Source organism: Otolemur garnettii, unplaced genomic scaffold (assembly GCF_000181295.1).
Source record: "Otolemur garnettii isolate 467f Iridium unplaced genomic scaffold, OtoGar3 scaffold00029, whole genome shotgun sequence".
NCBI lineage: Eukaryota > Metazoa > Chordata > Mammalia > Primates > Galagidae > Otolemur > Otolemur garnettii.
The window spans coordinates 10290800-10317844 of NW_003852424.1; the positions used below are offsets into that span (position 1 = coordinate 10290800).

At 39.5% G+C, this 27045-nt stretch overlaps 1 protein-coding gene across 1 annotated transcript in view; it reads left to right on the top strand.

Annotated features, from left to right (window-relative positions):
* AGBL1 (ATP/GTP binding protein like 1) overlaps positions 1-27045 on the top strand; it is a 581937-nt gene that overhangs the window by 89508 nt on the left and 465384 nt on the right. The window contains exons 15-16 of the mRNA XM_023512636.1: positions 1540-1684; positions 14086-14239. Of these exons, the coding sequence (XP_023368404.1) occupies positions 1540-1684; positions 14086-14239 (299 nt within the window). The remainder of the gene's footprint in view (positions 1-1539; positions 1685-14085; positions 14240-27045) is intronic.

A 27045-nucleotide genomic window follows, 5' to 3' on the forward strand; every position in this document is an offset into this window, starting at 1 on the left:
TGTTAACTGAATTTGTGTTTGCAGGGAGACTTTACAAGTGAAATCGGAAAGCAAATAAAGGGAAGAGCATATGTGACTGGCATGCTTGAGACACCACCTGCTTCCTTCCTTCCTTTCTAGTAACCAGAGTCGTAGCTTTCGGAGAAACTTCAGAACTTTGGGGAAATCTGCAAAGAGGAGACCCTTTTAGGCCTCAAGATCTAGATCACACCATGAAGGAAGACACCCTTTGGGAATTTTTATTTCTGTAGGTGCAAAGTAAATGGGTTCTGTTGGTGCATGGCTGAAAGCCGGATGGGACAGTCACTCAGGCTTACGATGGCGTGAGGCACCTTCCTTTTCCTGCCTGATCAGGGCTCCAGGAGCTTCTCTTACTTCCGTCTCTAGTTTTATCAATACAGAAAACCCCTAAGACCACAAGAAATGAGATAGTAGACTTTCTCGTTCTTCCTTTTGTACATACTTGCTTCCTGGCTCAGGTGTGGGGTGGTTAGCAAAGAGTCAGAAAAGGATAACCAATATTTTTGTGTATTTTGCAAGAATACAAGAGAATAATTACCTATGGTTTCTTGTTTTCTCCTCTCCTCTCCCCCAATAAAACCCAAAGCACCCTGGACAAGTAAGCTAACATTGTCAATGTTCAAAGGTGGAATTACATCTTTTGGTGTCTGGGTGTACTTTGCATTATAATGCAGCCTTGATGATAACATTTCTCAGGAAATCTGCACAGCTATCTGCATCAAATGGTAGCATGTGGGGAAAATATTGTTCGGAATGTACTTCTGGGTGCAATTTACTTTGATACTGTTCTCTAAAGTATCAAAATTGATTCTAGTACAAAGGAAGATGTGTACTCTCAAGTTTTAAGAAGCTGAACCATATTTGGGGTGACAAATATATTCTTCCAGGAAGAAAGTATTGTACAGTCGAAAGAACAAAAGCTTTGCAGCCAGAGAGATCTGGGTTCGAATCCTGCTCCAATCACTTCCTGACCTTGAGAATTGAAGCGAATTAATTCTTCTAAGCTTCTGTTCCTTCATTCACACAATGGGATGCTGCAGCAATAACATGAGATGACGTATATAGTAGTGATTGCTAATAAATCCATTTGACAGGTGGAGGGGAAAGGAAGGAGCTGCATCTTCTGTGGTCTTGGGGAGAGAAAGGATCAAAGGAATCCACATTAGTGTGATGAAAGTGTATGTCTGAAGTGGGGTTCTGGGAAGAACAGAATTGCTCACATTCCCTCTATTTTCTAGTTCAATGCTACAGAGCCTTCATGTTCAGATGTAGCATGTAGGCCACAATTGAGAGGGGCATGGGCCAGGCTACGTCCTTCTACTGAACTGACTCACGACCTGACAGCAACTCCGTTTGTCTCTATTTTCTAAATAATGCTCTACCCACAAAAGCATTCCCAGTGAAGGCCACTTTGCCTTGTATATAACACACAAGGTTTATAGATACTAGGACTCAGAGTGACAACCTCTTCCCCCAGCTCTGCCTCTCTCTCATTCACTTTTCTTCTCCTTTTTCTAGAAATCATTACTACCAGAGTGCAGCTGCCACAGGAGGAACATCTGGGAAGTGTTATTATAGCCTCACCTTTGCTGTCACCTTCCCGCATAATGAGGACGTCTGCTACCTGGCCTACCACTATCCCTACACCTACACAGCCCTCATGGTAACTTCCTCTTTGTGGCATCACTCCCGCAGGCCTGAGGGCTTGCTGAGGTTTTTCTTTGTCATTGCTGTTGTTTCTTTGTTGAGAACATCCCGGAGGTGGTGACATCTTGGGTGTTTGGGGTGAAATGCTGCCTTCCTGAGGTTTTGTTGTCATGGACTTACAGGCTTTATATATGTCCCGTCTCCTTCCCTGAACAGAGAACGAGGCTGAGTCATGGCTGCTGACATTCTGAAGCCCCAAGTGGCCTGCAGGTTGAGTGTGGGAAGTGGGGACATTTCTTAAGGCTTCTATCTTTTAAAACAAAGTCTTCAGAGTCTAAGCACAGTGGCTCACGCCTGTAATCCTAGCACTCTGAAAGACCCAGAAGGGTGGATTGCTTGAGCTCAGGAGTTTGAGACCAGACTGAACAAGAGAGGGTCCACTAAAGATAGCTAGGCTTTGTGGTGGGCACCTGTAGTCCCAGCTACACAGAGGCTGAGGCAAGAGAATCAGGATGGCTGGAGCCCAGGATTCTGTGGTTGGTGTGAGCTATGATGACACCACTACACTCTAACCAGGGTGACAGAGCAAGACCCTGTCTCAAACAATAAATAAAATAAATAGTCTTCAAGTCAAGCATGAAGTAGTCAGATTTGAGTTGAATTGGAGAGACAAGTGAGCTGGGATGCAAGTCTGAGGAACCTTAGCTCCATGAGGGGAATGGAGCAGAAGGCAGGGAGGTCGAGCTTGGAGGATTCCTGTGTCTGTGAACAAGCAGCTGCTTCAGCATCTGTTGCGGTTCCCATTACTGTGGGCTGGAGGCTGCTAGAAGGATCTAGGGTCCACAAGAAGCTCGGGACAACAGAACACTGGGTTGCTGCAAAGGAGGGCCACAATCATTTATTTCATGATGGGAGGTAGCAGAAGCTGGGCTGGACTCAACCGCTAGCGTCCCTGTGTTCCATAAGGCCCTGCTCAAGGTTCATGAGACAATTTTCGGCAAATTGACTGCTTCAACCATGCAGTTTTCTTTCATTTGCAAAAGTGGGCAAACTACCCCTTACCCTTAGCTATTTCATGGATATCCTGAGGATTAATGAGCTGCAATATCTTCTATAAGGCACTCTCATCCTCTGTGTTAATGTAAAATGTTATTAGCATATTTATAATAATCTGTGTGTATGTGAGCATATATATCACTTAGCCTGAAGGTTGAGCATTTTCATTTTAAGGCTGTGATGAAGAATTGGAAAAGATAATAACCAAGAACATCTTTCCTTTAAAAGGAGCGTTCAGGTATAAATGAACATTTTTATTTTTCTCGCCGAGGAGGCATATCTTAAACTTGGCTCTCCGCGTCGTGAGAGAGCATCTGCCCCTCTCCCCATATGTTGTCTTGCCTAAGGAGAGATTTTTACTATTTCCCAGATTGCAAAAGATGCACAACTAGTATTATTTGTGTATCACACTTAGAGAGCTCAGGAAGTTAATCCAAGAAATGTGCCTCACAAGCTATGTTGTAACAAGCCGTGTTTGTTATGAAACGTGTTTTGTTGCCTTCAGGGACACAGAACAGGCAAGATTCATGATCCCTTTCAACAGCTGTTTCTACAGTCTTCCCTGTGAGATGCTGGGAGGGAAAGTCTACTGGGGAAGTGGATTCTTTTTGGAGTATGTGTTTGCCTTTTCCTATGGGGAATAAAGGAACTGCATGTGGGTCTAAGACACTGTTCTTGTCAGGTGTCAGAGTATCTCCAACCCTGATCAGGTTCTTGGTGGTAATTAGTATAAAACGTTGGAACTCAAAGGGGCGAGCAAGCTGTCTAGTTCTCCCTTATCATTTACAGATGCAAAATCTAAAGCCTAGAAGTGCCATAGCTCACTAGAAGCCAAGCAGAGAAGAAAACACTGGCCTTGGATGTCTATTCTGGTGACCTTTCTATTTCACTTGAGCAAAAGTGTAGAAAAAATTCAGAAGAATTTCTGCTGTGGGGGCAGATCAGTGTCCTCACTTGTACAACAATAGCTATGGAAAAAATGCAGTTTGGTTTTACAGGTACACGCAGTCATCTTTGTGTGATGACACAGACATCTCCAAGGGTTGAGTTCAAGTCACCAACCCATGATTTATGTCTCTAATGCTGGGTGCTATGGACGTGGTTCAGCTGAAGGAGAACGTTTCTCACCAAACATGGTCCAATTCTTATCCTAAGATGCTCTGATGGATTCTTACTAGGTATCTACAAGCTGATTTACAGTCTGCACCCTTTTCAAGCAGGCTTGACTGCACCTGGGTGCTCACCTTGTTTCCTGGGCCCGTTTACCTTCTGGAGACTGTGTCAGACCAGACCAGAGGGTTAAAAAGTCTACAATTGAAATATAACTTAGAAGCTATTGGGGTTGATGGGAAGAGAATTTCATTTTGAAGGGAGGCAAAAATACAAACAAGAGAACCCCTGGTCACTTAGTCTCATTGAAAGGGAGAGCAAGGCCTTGTTAACTGATGTTCATGGGCTTATGACTATTAACAGCATGATTTGCTGTTACTAACAATTAGTCTTTTTTTTTTTTTTTACTATTACTATTAATAAAAACTTAGTGTTTGTCAGACTATTGACTATGATCACTTCCACCAGGGAAGTTTGGGGAAAGTTAACCAGAAAGAAGAATAAAAAATAGCTTCTTATTTTTCCTAAATGAGCAGAACAGGGTTAGAAAGATAATATGGCATTTGAAAGTGAAAAAATGTACATTCCCACATTTAGGTTTTACACTACCAATAACTCATGGTCTTTGTCCTCTCTGTTTAAGACAATAATTGACTCTGTGACTTCTCTTAAAAATCCCTCCTTCCATCGTGGATGGAATGAGCACATTCTATAATGCACACTAGTCATTTTTATTTTTGGACATGTCCTAAGGAGAGACACTTCTTCTTCCAACAGATCAGTGATAAATTAAATGTGAGTAATACCCCAAGGGCAGAATTAACTCTATGTGATTTGGGGGTTAGGCTGAGGGTTGGAAAACACATTTCCATGTGGAATTCATAATTTGAAAGTCTATGATTCTATGGATTATGTTTAATAATCACAGACATTTTTATAGCAAAGGACTTGTGTGTTGGATGTTTTTCAACATGAATACAATTTTGAAACTTTAAAAAATTTTATTATTCTCTTATAATAAGAGAATTAATGTTTGGTTCTTTGAAAGTGATATCTTCCAGATGCTTGCCAGCAATAGTGTCGGATAATTGTTCAAATGATAGCATTAAAATCAAGCTAAAAGAAATAAACACACTATTGTTGCCATTCTGAAGCAAACAAATGAGTTATATTTTAATCAGCAATATCAAGATACCAGTAATCGCAATGACTGCTAACTTGTTTGTAATACTTTTTGTTTTCTTTGCAGTTTTTGGCTGGGGCTGGGTTTGAACCTACCACCTCCGGTACAAGAGGCCGGTGCCCTACTCCTTTGAGCCACAGGCACTGCCCTGTTTGTAATACTTTGTTATAGTATTATAATTTTGTTACAGATTGTCCCTAGGTAGCCAATGGTATAGGTTGAAAATGGAGCCCCCAAAGAGTTTCTGATGGATATTTTAGGAGCTCAAGGAATGGTATCTCACTGAGAACTGAGAACTGCATGAGTTGACAAGAGACAAGAAAAGTGGTCATAAGTAGGATCCAGATATTTGGATAGCTTAAGGCTCTTAAAGGGTAGAGTAGAAATTTTCACCAAACACATATACCCGCCATGAAAGATGCTAACATTATTATGCTCAAGAATGGGAAATGGGGTGTAGCATGGGGACAAGAAAAGGCGGGGGTTGGGGGAGAGAGAATTAGAGTGCTATATGCACAATATTCTATAAAGGGCCTGGAATAAGTGAAGAATTTGTTTTTTATTTTTTAATTTTTTTCTAACTTTTTTAATAAACAAAGTTGTCCAGGTTTATTATTTTTTATTTTATTTTTTTGGAGATAGAGTCTCTATTGCCCAGGCTAGAGTGCTGTGGCATCGTCGTAACTTACAGCAACTTCAAACTCTAAGGCTCAAGTAATCCTCCTGTATCTGCATCCAAGAAGTTGGGATTACAGGTGCTCACTATGATACTTGGTTAGTCTTTTTATTTTTTATTTTTATTAGAGATGGGGTCTCCCTCTTGCTCAGGCTGGTCTCAAACTCCTAAACTCAAGGGATCCACCTGCGCAGCCTCCCAGAATGCTGGGATTACAGGCTTGAGCCATAAATGAAGAATTTAAAAAGTGTCAAGTGGGAAATGACCTACATGTAGAAATTGAAGATGCAATGAACAAGTCATAAATCAGTGCTGTCAGGCAACAATAGATAGGGACCTCACCTTGTATGGCAGGCAAAGGAAAGGGTCTTGGTGTTGAGGAGGTGAACGTGAAGGGCTGTTCTGAAAGAAACAGAATATGTGTGAATGGTGAATTCTTTGACCAAAAAGAACCCAAATTTCAAAGTCTTGAGCACAATGGAAGAACTAGCTTTTGAGGTCAGACAGGTCTGGATTTGAGGCCAAGAGCTGAGTTTCCTTGCTGAGTAGCCATGGGAAAACTAGTTAACTTCTCTCAGCCTCAGGTTTCTCATCTATAGTCGTTCCTACTCAGACTATTGTGAAGATTGAATGATTGCTACATGGAAAGTATCAGCAAAGTGTCTATCCAGTAAGCAATAGCAGATGGTAACCATTAGGGCTCTTATTATTTTCTTGTGATGATGGGTAATTATTTTCTCTGTTGGACTGATTGGAAGGTACCCATTTAATTCATAATTTGTACTAAGATTAAAATTAAGTGAAAAACTTAAAATACAGAGCTCCCCACTCTCTGAAAGAAAACTACCCTAAAACAAAGGCTGCTAGAAATGCTTTTCTTAGGATGACTGATTATGATTATTTTTTTCTTTACTCTTATTTCCGAATCATCAGTGATACAACTTTGTTTGTTTTTAATGGAAAAGAATATTAAAATCATCTTTTCTTTATAATTGACAAATCTGTGAGTAGGTACCCAGAGACTAGCCATTTTTCTCATTCTTAAGTTAAGTCCCTTTCACTTAGGGAGAGGGATATTGGCAGATGGGGACAATTTGAGAAAGCTAATCAGAGCATGCTGTAAGCATCTTCTGTAGCTTTTTATTTAGCTTAACAGTGTAACTTGTTCTCTTGTGATGAGAAGTCTTCGATTCTCTGCTGAGTGTCTTTAAGTGACAACTGAGAGCTAGGCAGTGGACAAATAAAATAGGCCATCTCCTTAGGAATGGGCTTTCTTCTAAATTAGGGGAACAGAGAATGCAGGGGTTTAGGGGGTCACAATGAGAAATGAATGATTTTTGAGTGCACAGTTCTTCCCACTTTATCAGTAGCCATCAGCAGGATGACCTGCTGGGGTCAAGGCAAGTCTTCTATGGAAGTTTCAAGGGAGTAGTTGATAAAGGACAGGGAGATGACTCCTGTGGAGAGACACAGGGGGAGGCCACAGGCTGAGCTTATCCGCCTGCTACCTTTCACAGCCAGGATTTTCTTTTAAGAAGTCAGCCTCTCTGGGGGTTTCCACAATTGCCTTGAACTCATTCATATTTTTATAAAGAAAGAAACCCACCCCCGTGACTTCCACAGGAGTACAATTATAGTCAGTTGGCACATGCATTCAGAGGCCCCACTTCTCTCATCAGTGATCCCCACAATCTCCAATTAGGCATAACCTTCCTAGACCTGAGATGGGAACGTTCACCAGGAGACCATTTTTTAGGAGAACAAGACAAAGCCAAGTTTGCAAAAGGAAATTCAACAGAACTTTATAATTGGTTTATGGCTAGCAGTCTTCCGTATGACTGAAGCCACAATAATCACCTAAAAGTGGAAGTGTTATAGAGTGGCCACACTTTGGTGGCAGATCCTGGGGGTGGAGGGGAGAGATAGACAGACAGATATTTCACTGAGGGGTGCAGAGAGATGGATTTGTGAAAAATGGCAGCTGATGAAAAATGAGCTTTAGCTAAAAGAACATTAGGTGTTTGTTGAGCTTTATGATAGGATTGATCATAAAAATGGAATCATAATAAAATGTTAAGAGAGAACTCATAGGAGAAGAAAACATTTCCAGCTTTGCTTTCTCCCACAGTTGCTGCTGGAAGCACTGTTTTGAAGGGCAATGTTCATTAGCCCTATGCAGCCTCTTTGGCTTTCTAACTCAGAGCTACCTACGTTTGGTGATTCCTATAAACAAACCTGCTTCTGTATATCTGGTTGGTAAAAGTCCAGATTTTATTTTATTTTTTGAAGTCTGGTATCAGGTGCGAAAGAGCTATGGCCTATTTGTGACAGAAACAGAACGGTAGTCACTGCTTCTCCTTTTTTAAAAAAAATAATTCATTAGTTCCCATCCCCCCACTTTTTTTTCTTTCTCCCACATAACATTTATTTCGTTTTAATTTATTTTAACAGTTTTATTGTATTTTTAATTGACAAATAATACATATATTGATGGGGTACACTGATGTTTTCAGTACGTGGCACCGTGTATATTGAGGAATCATCCATTTGGGATAGCTAACATGTCCTCACCTCACATGCTTATCATTTCCTTGTGGTGAGAACACTTCAGATCTATTGTTTTAGCTATTTTGAAACATGTCATGTATCATTTATTATGAATTATAGTTAGCACACTCTGTAACAAATCACAAAAGTCATGCCTTCTAAGTGAAACTTTGTACCCTTTGGCCAACGTCTCCCCTTTCTCCATTCAACCCTGCCCCCCTCCTCTCCCCCACTACCCTGGCCACCATTCTTCACGTCTATGAGTTTGACTTTTTGAGATTGTACATACAAGTGAGGTCACGAGGTGTTTCTCTCTGTGCCTGGCTTATGTTACTTGACGCATTTCTTCTCTGGCTCATCCATGTTGCTGCAAAGGACAGAATGTCCTGCCTTTGAAAGGCTGAACAGTATTGTCATGTACACGTACTAGTTTTTAAAATCCATTCGTCTATTGATGGGCACAGCCGTGGTTGTGTCTGTATGTTGGCCATCATGAATAATGCTGTAATGGACACGGGCATGCAGACATCTCTTTGCCATCCTGACTTCAGTTTTTTTAGACATATACCCAAAAGTGGGATGGCTGGATCGTACACCTATGGTCATTCTATGTTTAGATTTTTGAGGAATCTTTATATTGTTTTTCAAAATGGTTGCACAGATTTACATTCCTCCCCCAAATGTGGAGGGTTCCCTTTTCTCCTTGTCCTCACCAGCACTTTTTATCTTTTTGATAATAGCCAATCTAACACGTGTGAGGTGATATCTCATTATAGTTTTAATTTGCATTTCTCTAATTATTAGAAATGATGATCCCTTTGTCATATATCCATTACCCATTTTTGCATATCTTCTTTGGACAAATGTCTATTCAGGTCCTTTGCCTATTTTTTAATAGGGGTATTTTCTTTCTTATTATTAGTTTGTATTCTTTGTATATTTTGGATACCAGCTCCTTATCTGATACTTAATTTGCAAATGTTTTCTCCCAATCTGTGATTTGTCTCTTTGCTCAATTAATTGCTACTGTTGTCGTGCAGAAGATTGTTAGTTTGATGATATATCATTGTTTATTTTTGCTTTCTTTTTTGGGGTTATATCCAATAAATCACTCGCCCAAACCAACGTTCTGGAGCTTTTGGCCTATGTTTTCTTCTTGTAGCTTTACAGTTTCAGGTCTCCTGTTCTTTACTTAACAAATGCAATCAATGTAACCTGGTTCTTTGTATCCTCAATGAATCCCTAACAATAAAAAAAAGAAAGATTTTAATTCCTTTTGAGTTGGTTCTTGTATAATGGATGAAATAATAGTCCATTCTCATTCTTCTGTATATAGATATTCAGTTCCCAATACTCTTTATTGAAGAAACTGTCTTTTCCCCATTGTATATTTTTGGTGTCTTTGTAAACAATTTAATATAGATATATGAGTTTATTTCTGGGTACTTCTCGGGAGGGATTCATTCATGAGAATGTTCTCCGGGATCACCACTTGCCTTTCTTAGTAGGGTGCCTTGTATACATAATAAAATGTGAAAAAAAATAGCTTTAATGAAAAATAAAAAGAGAGAGAGAGAGAGAGCGCATAGAAACAATTCAGCAAGACACTGTTTCCCAAAACATATTCTCTAACACTTCAGTTTCTTCAGCTCTTCAGGGAAAAAGAGTTTAATGATCATATAAATTTATGAAGCACTTGTGCTAGTTTTTCTTCCAAGAGTTCCCAGCGCATATTGAAATATTAAAGAATCTGAGAAGTCCTGCATCCATTAAAATATTTTCATTTTATTTCCCTCCCCATTTTCCAAGTGCTTTGGCTAGGAATTTCCCACCTTCTCTGTTTCTCTGCTCGCACCTCGGTACTTGTTAACCTCCTACGGGACACACTTTCGGAAATGATGCAGGGAGGTTTTCTTTCCAAGTTTTGGAGTCTTGGAATCTTGATATGAGGCAGGTTCACTCAGTCTAGATTCCAACAATAAGGAAGGCTGAGAGCAGCTTCTACCCGAAGGTTTATAAAAGTGCTGAAAATAATTTATGATCACAGAAAGCATAATCTGAATCTAGTGCTACCTGTAGCCTCTTACCCTTTTCCAGGGTGACGGAGAAACACGACCGCCGTCCAATGGGGCATTTCTCTTAGTGTTCAGTGCCACCTCTCCTGGGATACCTAGATACCCACTTCTTACATTGGGGCTTTAATTATTTTATATTGATTTTTTTTTCAACCTGTGAATTTTTTTTTTGGTTAACTTCTTTTGAGAGGGTGTGTTCTATTCCCTAATCATTGTGCTACTTTTGCCATTTTGAAGACCATTGTCAGTTAAGTCTACTTTCATTTCATTATTGCCAGAGAAAGGTGGCTTCTGCTTTCTTTTGGAAAGTTTTAGTGAGTTTTTGAAAGCTCTCTATTGTTATTGCTTTGATAGCTCTCTATGAACTATTGTTACAGTTTCATAGATGTTTTGAGAAAAAAAATGAAAGTTTGCTCTCTGTAAAGATAACATGTAACATATATCTACAAAAAACAATATTGTTCAAATGCTCTGAATCATTATTTTTGTGTACTTGATTTATCCAAGACTGAGGTGCTGTCTCACCGTCTCCCGATCCCAGTACGTTTTTTTCTCCTCTTGCCGTTTTTGCATTATATATTTCATCCCCATGTTATTTGATTCTTAAGATTTATGAGTTTTATATGTTCATTGTGAATTGCGCCCTTTATCAAAATAAGATTTTAAAATCCCATTTAATGCACTTGATCTTGAATAGGACTCTGCCGTATATTACTATTGCCATACCTACTTTAATTTATGTTTGCTTATCCTTTTAGTTTCAGTATTTCTCCTTTAAAATGTTTGCATAAAGGCAAAGAAAATAAAGAGATAATTTAGGAGTGTTTCTCATACATGTCTTTTTTTTCTTTTTCTCTCTTTTTAAAATACCTCATACAGACAATGTAGGATTTCTAAAAAGTAATCTGAAAGTTTTTGTTGTTTAATAGGGGCTGATTACCTATTCTTGCTTACAGTGGTTTTATTGTTACTTTTGTCATTTTGATTTTATGTTATTTTCCATGCTTCATTTCTGTTTTTTTCTTTCTTTTTCTTATGCAACACAGATTATGTTTCCTTTGGTTTTTTTACCCCTCCATGTTTATAATTCTGCTAACACTTCTAATTCTTAGAAATAACATGTTTGTATGATCTTATATTTCTCCATCAATGATAGTAGCTAACTGTGTTTCCTATATGACAAATACTTTACCCATACATTATGTAACTAAGTTACAACAGCCTTTGCATGACGTAGGTAATAGTATGGTTATACACTTTTTTTTTTTTGGCCAGGGGTGGGTTTGAACCTGCCACCTTCAGCATATGAGGCTGGTGCCCTACTCCTTTAAGCCACAGGTGCCACCCCCTCTTTTTTTTTTTTTAAATTGAGACACAGTCTTATTTTGTCACTCCTGGTAGACTGCTGTAGCGTCATGGCTCACAGCAACCTTAAAGTCTTGGGCACAAGAGATCCTCTTGCCTCAGCCTCCCGAGTAGCTGGGACTACAGGTGCTCACCATAATGGCTGGCTATTTTTAGAGATGGGGCCTCCCTCTTGCTCAGGCTGGTCTAGAACTCCTGAGTGCAGGCAACACATTTTAAAGATAAGAAAACAGAGTCAGAAAGAAGTGTAGTAAAAAATGTATATATCTTTCCCAGAATCCACAGCTGGAATGTGAACCTGGGTCACCTGCATTCCCTGGGTCTTATTGCCCCATCCACCTGCAGTGTCAGAAATTGCATCACTCCAATCTCTGTTTCTATCATATCACGTCTTCTCTGGCTCTGCCTTCTTCTCTCATTCTTTCCCTAATAAGAACCCTTGTGATTATACTGGGTCCAATCTGATGATCTGAGAGAATCTCCCCCATCACGGGATCCCTGATCTCATCTGCAGAGTCTCTTTACCAGGTGAATTGAGATCTTCACAGGTCCCAGGAATTAGGCTGTAGACCTCTTGGAGAGCCATTAGCCTATTTGCCACACCAATATAAGCAACCAGCTCAACTCTGTTTTAGAAACAGGTTGTTCTCATGATATTCCAGAGAGCCACATAAGGCACAGTACTAAGTACTGCTTTTTCGTTTTCAAGAATTAGGTAATATTACTACATCTATGTAAGTTGAAAATGCTTATATTTTTACTTGATACCGCCTTCACATCTCTCTTTTAAATTTCATTTTTGAGACTGGTAATAATATCAATGTTTGATAATGTGCATTTTCTCTAAAGAATTATTTTTATGGTTTCATTATGCAGTAACCATTATTTTTAATGGTTATTTAGACTTAAACCTTGTGTAACTGGACTTTATGGTGGTCCTTTCATATTGTTATTTAGTTTCATGTTAGGGCAGTGGAAGTCTGTCTTCAAGTTGTTTTCAGTAAAGATAAGGGGATCTGCTTTCTGAGATTTTTGCATATCTGAGTGTGTGTGCTACATTTGTTCATGAGCAAAAAAGGTTGGCTGGATGTAGGTTTACTTTTCCTAGCTGCTAGAGGCTGCCTGCATTCCTTGGCTAGGGGTACCTCCCTCCATCCTCAAAGCCACCAATGTCAGGCTGACATTGTTATACTACTGGCAATGGTTCTCTGCTGCCAAGAAGGTTCTCTGCTTTTAATCACTTGGGAGTGGATTTGTCCTGACTAGATAATTCAGGACACTCTCCTATTCTCTAGTAGATCTTAAACATGTCTGCAAAGTCCCATTTGTCATGTTAAGCACCTTATTGAAGATTCTGAAGGTGAAAATGTAGACATCTTTGGGGGCCACTCTCTTGCTTACCACATCTGCAGCAAATCCTTTCCAGGTGTAAATATTTCCTCTACCTTTCATGGGCACGACTCCCCTTATGCATGCGTTTCACAGATTTATGAATACTTTATAAACATTCTCATAATGTTTTTGTGGTTTTGCCTGTTTCATTTATCTAGCAGGCTTATTTTTTTGTTAGGAAACAAAGTGGGTAGTTTCTTATTGGCCCTGTTAATCCTCACTTGATTGTGGTGAAAATTTTAGATCTTCAGCTGGGAAGATAATTTCTGGGTAGAAGTTATTGTGCTGCCGAGGGACGGCTGTCCCCTCTCTGGTTACTGAAGTCTGGGTGGGCAGTGTGGGTGGAGTCAGGGGACTCTCTTAGCCTCTTTATGATAATCTCACTGTTTTTGTTAGTGAAAACTATTTGCGAAGCCTTAACAATTGTTAACCAGGTGTCCTAGTTTCAATGGTTATTTCATTTTTGTATTATTTTGTATTTTAAATGAGTATCCAAATGGGGAGTAATGGTAGGAAAAAATCAATTCCTACTAGTTATTTGTTCTTTTAGCTTAGCAATCCTGGAGCAGTTGATTTCTCTTTTCCAGGACACTCACAACTCTCTTTCACTGCTTGGCCCTGTGACACACGTACTGCTGAGATTTTCTCTCTCACGCTCCGCAGTGCTCTTGGGGTGCTTCTGTCTTTGTGGTGACCACATTCTGCATGTGTCACAGCGACAGGAAGAGTGCTTCATGTCCCTGTCCTCTTGCTTCCAGTGCAACTTGAAAACAAATCTCCTATAACACTGAAACATGCAGGAATGGTGCTTCCTGTTCAGTTTCACTAAACTTCTAAATAGCAGGGTGGCCCCCTTTTAATCACTTGCTGCCCAATATATACAGGGCAGATTAAGTGAACGAGTATACTTCTGTGCTAGAAGGAGTGATACAAATGTAATTTGTTGCTGCTGTTTCAATTATTTACTATCAAAAATATTAATAATATACATGCCTGCTTTATTTTTGCTGCAGACTCACCTGAATATCCTGGAAAAAAGCATTAACCCCAAGCAGGTCTACTTCCGGCAGGACGTTCTCTGCCAGACATTGGGAGGGAATCCGTGTCCACTGGTAACCATCACAGCCATGCCTGAGTCCAACAGCACTGACCATTTGGAGCAGTTCCGTGAGTACAGTGAGGACATTCTGCTTGGAATATTTGATTAAGGCTGTCCTCTTTAGTGTTGGAACCATTCTGTGCCTTTTGGAGCAGAAGCTCTGTAAAGGGGTGGGGACTTGTCTGCCTCAATAGAAATACACCCCCAACTGATCTTGTGAGACACAAAAGGTAAATAGGAACATCTCTCTGTTGTTAAAGGGAGAGAAAATAAATTGCAAACTGTCAGGGAGATGAAATGACTTGCTGGAACAGAGAGCAGTTTGCTAGTGGTGGTTGCTTCCTCTTCTAAAACAGACCCAGGACGCAGAATCTCGTTTTCCAGCATCTAATCCAGGAACTTTTCTCACCATCCTCCCTGCTGCTACACTACTCTCAGTAGGTCAGGATTTGAGAATGTAGGAAGCTGAGTCTTGGAGCCCTGGCTGAAGCATCCCCCAATCATCTGAATACCACCTAGATCAGAAAAGCTGAGGTGTAGAGGAAGCTCTTTTTAGATAAGAACTATTAAATAAAACCAAAGCCAAACTCATGCACATATACACACACAGACACCCCCCCCCCATGCCTTTTTATGGAATCCTGAGAATAAGTGTTTGTGACTGACCTCTTACCAACTAGCTTTGGAAAGTGGCTTTTGACAGTTTCAGACCTTTGCCCAGCAAGAGAAAACAAAATGAGGAATGTTTTGTAATATAGAGATGTTTGAGAGATGAAGGACAAGACTGGGTACCCAGCTAATTCACTCCTAGATGAATCCACCTTATCTAATGAAGTGCTGACCTCATCCCAGCGACTCTTCGGTGGATAGCAAATGTGATTTCTCACACCCACCAGCATCTGACGATGGATGCTGAACAACCTGGCTAATCAACGATGGATTAGCTGAAATAAGAAGGCTCCAAAATGCTTTCATGAATAGGAGATCTTCCAAAAAGTTATTTTGCATTTTTTTATGCATCTAAGAACAATTTCTGTATTAGTCACAGAGTCTCTCTACTGGACAGATAAACAGTGCTTGGGAGCTTGGGACAATAATCTTTCCAGAGCAACCCTCATTGAGCAATTGTTTATTTAAGAAGGTGGATATGTGTAAGTCTGTTAGCAGGTTCTGTTTCCAAAGAGGTGGCAAGGACAATATAAGTACCACCTACCTTCATAAGTGGAATTAACCATGCCCATAAATCAGAAATGAAACCACTTAACTTTCTTTGAACCACAGAATGTGGTGTATTGATTTAGGAGGAGAAAACAGCTCAAGAATGTCTTGCCTCCAGGCCTCCCTCTAGATGAGATTAAATTGTTTCATCTGCTTTTTTCCCTCCCAGTGACTAGGTCAGCTTCAGTGTGGGATTGTACTCAGCTGTGATTTGGCTAGTTTCTGGTTGTGGCTGCCACTCACCCTTCATAAGGACATATGTGTACACTGAAAGACTTTCTTTCCACTGTGCAGGATTATTACTTGAGTCTTATTTTAGAAATCCAGGAAATAAGAGCATGGCTATGGAATTGTAAGGGCCAGACCAGCGCCATTTTCTTGTCTGTTCTGTTAAACTGCAGGGCCCACCTTGTAACTCTCCCCATTCCATTCATAGTTGCTTAAACCATACCCGCAGGGCCCACCCTGCAACCTTTCTCATTCCTTTCATAGTTACTCAACCAAATAGTACCACCCTGGGCAACAGATAAGTTTCTATTACCTTGAAATACAGGTAACCATGTTGCACCAGCTCTAGCCCCCGGTTAAGGGACCCTCCACCCCTTACCTGTACCAATCCAAATTCACCTTTACTAATGAAATCACCAACCACCAATGAAAAGTGTACTCGTATCTGACCCTACCCCTCTTGCTTTCTGTACCCCATAAAAACTGCCTTCACCCCGAGCTCGGGGCTCGTCCTCGGCTTGCATGCCAGGAGAGTCCAGGCCCGGGGCCCCCGGGCTTCCCGGGTCTGTAATAAATCTCATCTTATGCCCTTTACATCGGAGCGAGTCTCGAGTTTGTTGGTTGGGGTTAATTTGGGAGGCTTTCTCGGACCCAACAGAATCCCAGGGGAACTCCCCTCTCAAGGCTGTTTTCCCTGGTGGTGTTGTTTAAATTCCCAGACCCAGAGATTATTGAAGGTAATTCATTGATTACTTTTAGTTTGTCCTGGGTCTGGGCTCCAGAGAGTCTCCCAGAAGAATTTATTTCATTTGATTTATTTTTCAAAAGCATTTTCTTTTAAGAAAGTTATTTTCCTGGAAAAATTTAGCCTTACTTTCTTGATAAATACATTTTCAGTTCAGTAGTCAACAGATTTTGCCAGCTGTATACTTTATTGGTCTTTGGAGAATCAAGGACACTGCCTTCTTGCAATGTTCCCAGTAAAGAAGTTTCATATGTACACTTTGAGATTTGCACCCTTAGAGCTCAAATGCTGGCATGTCTTCAAGACAGAAGTCCCTCTCTGCCCTTTTCAGTGGGACATTGAATAGGGAAGTTCTCAGAGAGATTGTCACTGAAGCCATTATGGAAGAGATGGCCTTGAGGGGGTATTGTTGATTGAAGGGAACCTTTACAAAAGGGTCCACAGCCCAGCCTAGCATCAGAGACTCTTAGTAATGAATGAGGCATTGGGAAATCAGGAAGTCCCAGACCTTCCTAACTATTTGGATTCAGGATGTAAAAGGAGCCCAGGACGTTTGGGATTTGTATAGCAGAGAGTGAATGAGGGGGAGAATAGAATCTCAGAGAATGAAACAAAAGGCTCTAATAGGTTGGTGTCTTCCAACAGTAGATACCTAATGAGAAGGTTTGGGGATAGGCTTGGTAGGCAAGATCAACCCAGGAAATTGTTTCCATTGCCTTTAGAGACTAGTGTTAATGGAAAACAATTCAAACTCTGTCTAATAATTTAAAGAGGTTCATTCTAAAAATTAAACAAACAAGCAAACAAAAAACCCCCAAGCAACAAGAAAAAGAGGATTATTTTAAACCAAATATGTGTGACTGTGGCCTGGGGAACATGGTTTCAAAAGATTTTGCGAAAATGTGCTGGAGGCTGCCAGGTTACAGTTTGGTTTCATACATTCATTGGGACAGAAACACAGGTAAAACCATAAATCAGTATATGGAAGGTATATATTGGTTGTGCTGTAAAAGGCAGAACATCATGAAGAAAGGTTTACAGGTTATACATTAGTTTTAGGGATTCCTTGATTAGTAATGGATTGAAAGAGTTATGCTTTATTTAAAGACTTGGAGCTGGTAGAAAGGTCTGTTTGACATAATTAAAATAAGATGGAGGGGGGGTCGATCTTCTATCTGTCATGTGATGCTATTCCAGAATCAGGTTGGAAAGTAAGTCACATTATACCAGGTTAATAAAAAGCCTGTTTAGTGAGATTTTATTATTTGCATTATGACTTGCCTGAGTTCTTAGAAAAGAATTTGGGTAGGAGACAAAAAGGTCACAGTTTAGTCTTCACTAGTCTCCTTTTTTAAAACTGAACTGAGTTAATGGTGTTCTGGCATAATTACCCTGATATGTTAATAGGTACTTTTCTTGGTAGATCTTTTGAATATGCAACTTTCAGGTAGAGTTGAGAAGTTCTCTATCTTTAGTACTCTTCAGGAATGGGATGAGTATATGTGTGGTGTTTGCTTTCTTGAATCTGAATTGGGAGAAGATGCTGAATTTAAGCAGAAGTAGAAGCAATAGAGAGGAAAGAGTTTTGGGGATCATAATTTATCTAAACCATAAGAGGAGAGTGGTTCTACCTTTTCCCAGACTCAGTCATGTCTCAAATCATGCCTGTGTTCTACTTTTGTGTGGAAATTACCCAAGATCATTGGGTCTTACTGCACCTTTCTTTACCTCCATTTTGCAGATGGCAATCCAATAAACTTATTCCCAGAGATTTTCACCACACCCTTTAGGCTTTGTCCTTATTGGAAAATTCTCCAGAAATGCACACAGTTAAAACACATGGCTTATTGAAGACTGCCATCTTGTTGTTAGCTTTCTGTTTTCTCTACATTTCCCCCATAACTACATATGCTAAGTTACCACTTTAGCCCAGAAAAAGTTGGGTCTTGTTTTAGCTTGGGGGAGTACATCTTTGAGGGATGCTTAGGAGCTTTATTTCCAAGTTGGACATCTATATGTTTGGATCCTATGACAGTGTTGTCTTGGCTGTCCTCATGAGTGATCTGAGAGGAGGAAGTACTTTGTGGGAATTTTCTGAGGGAAAATGTCCTTCTCTTACTAGAAATACCCATTCTCCAAGTAAATACTGTGTTTCCCTGAAAATAAGACCCTGTCTTATATTTATTTTTTCTCAAGAAGACACACTAGGGCATATTTTTAGGGGATGTCTTATTTTTATTAAGTATAATACAACAACCTACATTTATTCAAATACAGTTAAGTCATTTTCTTCTGGAACCTGACAGGGGGAGCCAACCTTGTTGGTGGGGTTGGTGCTAGTGATATGGGAACTCCTTTCCCCTAGCTGATCACAGGTGTGCAGTAGGATGCCTGAGACTGTGGTTATCACATGCTGCACCTGCACAAGTGCGAATGGCTGGGAGAAAGGAGCTGTGGCAGATAAAAGGTATTCCAGTCTTCCTTACCACTCTGTGCCAAAATGCATGGTGTGATTATGCTGCGTATCTGCATAGCCATGCCCATCACTAGGTCTTATTATTGGGATAGGGCTTATATTTAACAAATGCATAGAAATCCTGCTAGGGCTTATTTTTTGGGTAGGTCTTATTTTTGGGGAAACACGGTAGTCACTGACTGGTGAGAAGCCAAGAAACAGCAAAGGTGGGTGGGAAGGGCTAAATCTGCTATTTTTATAATCTGAGATACCTCCACCCTGCATATATTATAACCTAAATGAGTACAGCATAACCTTTGTGGTCTTTGGAGGTGAGAGAATCTCATTCCCCTGCCACAGTCTCCTGTGGCTCACACACTGTTCTTTCCATGGGGCCTGAGGTGGGAGGAGGCAAGAGGCTGCACAAGCAGTTATTAAAGAGTACCTTTCTCCTCTCCTTTTTCTTAAAAACATTCTTACAAAAGCAATGTTCTATTCAGCCTGCCATTATGCTAAAAGCTTTTCCTTGGAAGACAATAGCTGTTCTCAGAAAAAAAAAAAAAAAAAGATTTACATGGGGTCCCGAGGGTATAATGAGCTACCACAGGCACCTGACTGGGGTTGGGAGTTGTCACTTGTAAGTGGTTTTAAATTAGAACAGAGTGGAAAAATACACAGTTACAGAGTTCCCCCTTTGGCTTTTTTTGCAAATCATTTTCCATTCTCTCTGGCCTTTGTCTCTTTTTGAGACACCTGATCAGGTATGTGAAGAACAGAGTTTTCCATTGGGAAGAATAAGAAGTGACAACAGTGGTTGGTTTAAGTAAAACAGGAACTCAAGTGGAGTGAAAACCTCCCATTCTAGAAATTTCTGTGTATGTACTTTCCAGACACATGTGGGGCCAAGTACTATGTGGGATCACTGAATTTTATTAACAATGTATGATGATGATTGAATTCATATTTCTCAATTACAAGTAGGGGACTGGGCTCAGGGACATGAACTGACCTACTAGGTAACGGGGCTAGTTGGTGCAGAGGTAGCTCTAGACTGTAGCCTCTTATCTCCTGGTTAAATGTTTTTTTTCCTGTAAAGTGCTGCTTCTGACAAATATTAGAGCTAAAATATTAACTACAAGATCATAATGACTTCTCTCCATGGAAATTTTTAATAAAAGGAATTAGAATTAGCAAAACTGAACTGTGCCCTTTTCTTGCCTTGGGATTTCCATCTTTTCAGGCAGCCAGGGCTAGGATCCATGGCAGATATTTGGAATACAAAGATAAATATTGTTTAATATTTGTGTTTGAGGCACTCGCAATCTGTAGGGAATGTGTGTGTGTGTGTGTGTGTGTGTGTGAAACCGTGTAAATAGGTCATTATGATACAGCAAGCTACAGTCGAATCAGGCCTAACCTAAGGTCAGTGGAGGCACAGACAAGAGAGAATTTATCTGTGTAGTAAAATCAAAAGGAAACTTATACTCACAATGTTAACCTCCAGACTCAATTCAAGCACCACTCTGAGAGTCCGAACATCGCTGCAAAGGCACGAGGAATTTTTTTATTCATTCAAGCTCAGAGCCTGGGCCGCCCTTTAAGAGAAAGCGAGAACAGCCCTTACAGACTATTCAAACAATTCCTTTATACCTTTCCCTCTTCCCTCCCCTGAGACCATCCCACCCCATTCCCTTATTGGTAGGTAAACCATGTCTGTCCTAAACTGACAGGTATAGGCTGGTCGTGTCCAGGGTTGATTGGCTTAGGGAGAGTCTTCTTTGTCTCAGGTGAGCGAATGAGAGGAAAGGGCTAGGGGTCGCAAGTGGCCTGAGTGCAGAGTAGAGTGACAAGTGCAAAAAGGGGCAGGGGTCAGGATGTGGGCGGGGAGCACAAGGGGGCCAGCGGGAAGAAGAGTTGAAGGTCAGGATGTTGGCCGAAACACCTAGGTATGATGAGGTCCCTGGTATGCAGCGGCTCATTGTTCTGAATAAACAGCAAAAAAGAAGAGGTAGTTTGACTTGTGACCTGAGTTAATTAGTTCGGCTCCCACAGCAAAGGTCACCTGGATAAGCCATACATTCACCATGGTCTTATATTGATGCAGCTTTGCTTCCAAGGAAACCTTAGTTGGGAATCCAAAACTATATGAAGAACAATTGACAACTTTCTTGAAAAGGCAGGAAAGGAGAATATGCAAAACACATCCAAAGCACCTTATGTTTGTCTTTCTTTCTCTTTTTCACTGTTGTTGATCTACACACAGCTAGTAACTCACAGTAATGCCACTGTGTTTCAACAAGGACCCTCAAAACTCTATGACATCTAAACTGGTTGAATATCTTCCCTCTGCTTCCCAGTTTGGCTTGGTCACTCCAAGAAAAGGAAATCCAAGAATCCTTCCTCCGATTAAGGATGGTTGGAGCAGGTGGGAAAGAGTGTAAAACTCTATAGGTAGTTTAATAGCTTGACTTATTTTCTACCATGTAAGTATTTTACCCTTACAAACTTATATAGTATATCATTTGGTTCTCATAGCTACTTTTTGAATTCAGAAGGAAAATGATTATATGCTGTTTTTATGAATAATAGAACCATCCGTACAAATGCCATTTAATTTGCAACTTCAAGTCAGACTTCCATGTGCAGAAAAATGGAGGCAGTGAATTTTTTTTCAAGCAGAAAAATTGTATTGCAGAGGCAAGGAGGCTTGGACACGGTGCTGGGAAAATCTCAGGGTGAAAGCACATGTAGTGAGAGTAAGACGGAGTCAGTCAGCCTAGGACTGACAGGACACAGCTGGTCTGGTGTAAGTCCTAGTGACCTTCACCTCCTTCCTCCTGTCTCCTATTCTTATTGTTTTATAAATTTGGCTCCCACCCTAAAGATGCCCATTGTTAGTAGTTTAGGAGGATTGATTTAGGACATTAATTTTTGAATTGGAAATGTAATAGGTCACTGAGTCATGCTGATTATTATTTAAAATAAGAGTTAGTTTTTGCTTTGAACCGTTATCTATAAAACTGTGATTTGGAAAATGGAAGAACTGAACAGTCTTGGAGAGGCTACTCTCACTGTTCTCCAGAATCACTGGCCTTCTGACAAATGTTTGTTGGACCTATCCCTGTCTCTGCATATTGGCTGACAGTGATAGGAGCCTAGACCCTCTTCATCCTATAACAAGGGTACCAGGATTACAGAATGCTGGATTGACTATGGGGACAGAAAATAAAGTGAGAAAAGAAAGTTGGTCTAAATGATAAATAGCCTTCTTTTTCTTATTGGAAAGTTTCTCTTGAAGGCAATGATGTGTTAACAGGATGTTATTAAAAGCAGAGCAATGACCTGATGAGATTTGTTTTGGAGGAGGGTTCTGTGGCAGTAATGAGGAGGAAAGTCTGGAGTGAGGAGAATAGTGGTGACACGCAGTCCAGGCAGGAGGAACTCTTAGGCATTTAGACCCTGGATTCAGACTCTCTGGGTTTGAGACTTGGCTCTGCCATTAAATTTATGACCTTGGAAAAATTAAACTTAAACACTGTGTGTCAGCGTTTCTCCATCTACTTTTTCATATAGCCATGTGACGTTTGTAAAGAGCTAAGAACAGTGTTTACTGTTTACATAGTGAGCATTTAAGAAATATTAGTAGTGGTTGGTCATCTATATGGGTGATGAGGTTTCAAGGGAAAATAGTTCTAGGGAAATTGAAGGGAAGGGTCTCAATTTGGGAGACATGTCTAAATCAGACATCTTGGTGATTCATTAAGAGTACGGATGAAGGGTAAGGAGTTGAAGTATTTCTACTTTGGTTGGTGGGTGAATAGTTTCATGCCAACAAAGAAATATATGAGAAAAAGAATAAGACTATTGTGGAGAAATAATGAGTTCAATTTTGGAAATATACATTTTCAGAGGCCTGTAAATTATATAAGAATTCAGGCTAAATGTAATAAATTGCAAAGCCAATATACTTTGAAATATAATCTATTTCAGAGAGAATGAAACAAATTTTGTATTATCGAAATAATTTTCTCAATTAGCAAGGATAGTAAAGTTGACTGTATGCAGTTATTATAGCAAAAATACATGTAATGTATTTCATCAGATTCAATCCCAGAACATTGTAGTCTATACATTTATTCATATGATACAATGATTTACATATTTTAAATTAATTAACTGGTTTACAAAATATTAACATTTACATATGACAAACTGTTCCATGCAACAGTCCTTTGAGGTAAGAAAAAATTTTACATTCATTATCTTTGTGTTCAGATGATAAACTTGAGGACCTGAGAAAGTCATATAATAAATAAGAGCTATTGCATGGATTTGAGGTTGCAAGTAGAGAGAATAAGATGGAGTCATTCAGGTAGGACTGAGATGACTCAGCTAGTATGATTGGTTTAGGTCCTACATGACCTTCGCCTCATGTCTTCCATTCTTGTTTTGTAAATTCAGTTTTAATCTAAAAGTATAGATCTTGAGTAGTTTAGGGCAATTGATTTAGGAGATTAACTTTTGAAATGGAATGTTGTTGTGTGGGTCATGGGTTATGTCAATTACAATTTATTATAAGTCATGGTTATGGTGATTACTGTTGTTTAAGATAAGTGTTAATTACTATTGCTTAAGATAGGGTTAGTATGGTTCTTGCCTTTAATTTTTATGGGTGAGACTATGATTTTGGAAATGGAAGGACAGAATCATCTTGGAGAGGCTACTCTCACTGTTCTCCAGAATTGCTGGCCTTCTGACAAATAAAGTTTGGTGGACCTATCCCCATCTCTGCCTATTGGCCAACAGTGGCAGGCAGATGGACCATGTTTATCCACAAACATATTTATAACAAAACTATCTGGATCCTAAACACCATGACCCTAGCTCCTGTACTCAGCCTCCTCTTTCAGCTGTGCAGTAATGTAAGAAAATGCCTTTATGAATACAATCACTCACATATAAGAAAAATTGTTACGCAGTAAGTGATATGTACTAGGCTTCTCCGTGGTGTTGAGTACTCATGTGGACATGTTAACATCAATAACCCTCATAATTTTATTGAAATCTGAATTTTACTGCCTCTGCATGCCTTTCCCACCCATATCTTACCCCCTTGTTGCTCTTACAGTATAACCTCTTACTATTTTTTCTAACACAGCAATGCAACCACCTTCCCTGGGTGTCTGCATTTGCTATTCTCTTTCAGTCCAATGCTTTTCTTCTATTATTTTGTGTGGTTAATTTCTACTTGTCATATATTCTCCCACTCAGGTCAAGGAAACCTTCCTGGGTCACTGTATCTAATGTTGTTCCCTTACCCAAAATCTCACTGTAGCATGACCATGTTATCTTTTCTTCCTTGCCTGTAAGACTGAGTTCCAGGAAAGCACAGCTGCATGATACATATATGTACATATATACATATGTACATGTGTATATATATATATATTTTTTTTTATTTTACCATTGTATCACTAGGAACCTGACACAATCTCTGCACAAAGCAGGTGCATAACAAATGAAATCTCTGAACCTGTTATTGCTCCCATTTACAATCCAGGGCCTTTAACCTCTCTTAAAAGTTACCTCTTTACTTGGTATGTCCTGAGGTCTCCAAAGGCAGTCACAGATGTGCTCATAAAGCAACCATTGGCTACACTCTCCATTATGGGCCACTCCATTCTTCCCCTGATGTTTGGACTTCTCTTGGTAGTTGTCTGCTGTCTTTACAACTGTGAAAAAGACCTTTGCCAGTGTTGTTGCTGGATTTTCAGAGAGTTGCTTCATGTCATGTAAAGGTAGGAGAATAGCACTCTCCAAAACTCTGCCACACATCCACATTACTCTAAGTAGTATGAGTCTCCCCAAGTCTCCTTCACAGTCTGTTTGCAACCCCATGTATCCATAATCTAGATAGCTCTCTTTCAGGGTCCCCCCATCTAAGGCACGAAAGCCTAGCCCAAACTCCTCATTTGGATCTTTAGCAACCTGACCGCTCCCCTAAGAGTCAAACTCAGAATAGCAGGCTTTGCTGGCCAGATGACGCTCTGATACATGTATATATTTTGCAGATGTCTCACAATATGACCATGAATTTGTTATTAAAATTCCCATTAAAATATTTGGTTTTCAGGTAACAAAATGATACAATGAATTGAACATGGATATTTATGTCTATAGAAAAATTATGAAGACATGCTGTAAAGATGCCATCACACTAGATTTCAGATAGTGATTCCAGCTAAGGAAGGGGGAAGCAGAAGGGCAAAGGAAAATGAGTTTTAAATCTGTTGGGGAGTTTGGATTTCTTAAAGAAAAAGAGTTTTAAAAAATATGGCAAAATATTAACTTTTAAACATGAATCTCTGTTATATTATTTCCCGAGTGTCTCTAACTATATTTATATTTCATATCTAAAATTAAAAAATTGAATTACAAAGTGCCAACGTGTCATCCTTATTTTAAAAATGCATAAAGTAAAAAATGTGAAAATAACCCTTATTCCTCCCCAGAAAATTGTTGCTAGAAGTTTTATGTTTATCTTTTAGTGTACAAATACACACATACGCGTACACATGCGCTTACTCCCACACAAGCATGTAATCTAGGTAAAATGGATTTAAATTAGTCTTCTTGAAAATTACTCCCAGTGAAATCCAAATCTTTTCCCTGTGAATTCTGAGAATTGAAAGCCTCACCAAATTCTGTACCACCCACTTTATCTTCACACAAAGAGCATAGGAGATTATTGTCCTCCATGGCTAGGTCAGTGATGGATTTGTCTCCTATAGTTTTATACTTACTAGTGTTCAAAACTCTTAATCCTTCATAACCCCCATCCCATTTTAGTGTTATTTAGCTGGATATTTTGGGGGCATAACTCCAGTGATCTATATTTTAAAATATTTGTTATTTAGATTTCTTCCTTTTAAATTGCTTACTTTAAAAATCATTTGTCTAATTTTTCTATTAGGTAGTTAGATGATTTGTCTTTTTCTAAATGATTTATAAGGAGCTTTTTGTGTATTAGGAATATTCTTCTTTGTCAAACACTAATTTATTCATTTAGCAAACATTTTTCAATTATTGATCATTGTTCCAAAACCAAAGTTCAGCACTTGTCCCCAAAGCTGCATCAGTAGAAAGAGGAAAAGTGGTTTGAGAGGGAAGAGAAGGAAACAGTAGTTATTTGCCAGCAAATCATGAGATTGTCAGATTCCTATCTTAAAGTACCAATGTCTTGACTCTGAGCAGAAATACAGAGCTTTTATTTATTTATTTATTTTATTGAATAGTAACTGTGCACATTAATACTTTCATGGGGGTACAGTGTTCTATTTTTATGTACAATTTGAAATATTTTCATCAAACTGGTTAACATAACCTTCATGTTATTTTCTTAGTTATTGTGTTAAGACATTTATATTCTGGGTGGCACCTGTGGCTCAAAGGAGTAGGGTGCCAGCCCCATATGCTGGAGGTCGTGGATACAAACCCAGCCCCAGCCAAAAACTGCCAAAAAAAAAAAAAAAGACATTTATATTCTTCATTTAGAAAGATTCACATGTATCCTTATAAGATGAACTATAGGCATGATCCCATCAATCATCCTCCCTTCACTCATCTTCTCCCCTCCCCTCCCTCTCCCCTTTCCCCATATTCTTAGGCTATAATTGGGTTATAACTCTCCTATGAAAGCTATTAAGTTAGCTTCATAGTAGGGCTGAATACATCAGATACTTTTTCTTCCGTTCTTGAGATACTTTACTAAGAAGAATATGTTCCAGTTCCATCCATGTAAACATGAAGGAGGTAAAGTTGCCATCCTTCTTTAGGGCTGCATAGTATTCCATGGTGTACATATACCACAGTTTATTGATCTGTTTGTGGTTCAATGGGCACTTGGGCTTCTTCCATGACCTAGCAATTATGAATCGGGCTGAAATGAACATTCTGATACAAATATCTTTGTTGTAGTGTGCTCTTTGGTCTTCTGGATATATACCTAATAGAGGAATTATAGGGTCAAATGGCAGGTCTATTTTTAGTTCTCCAAGTGTTCTCCAGATTTCTTTCCAAAAGGAACTAGTTTGCAATCCCACCAACAGTGTAGAAGTGTTCCCTTTTCTCCACAACCATGCCAGTATCTGTAATTTTTGGATTTTATGATATGGGCTAATCTTACTGGTGTTAGATGATATCTCAAAGTAGTTTTAATTGGCATTTCT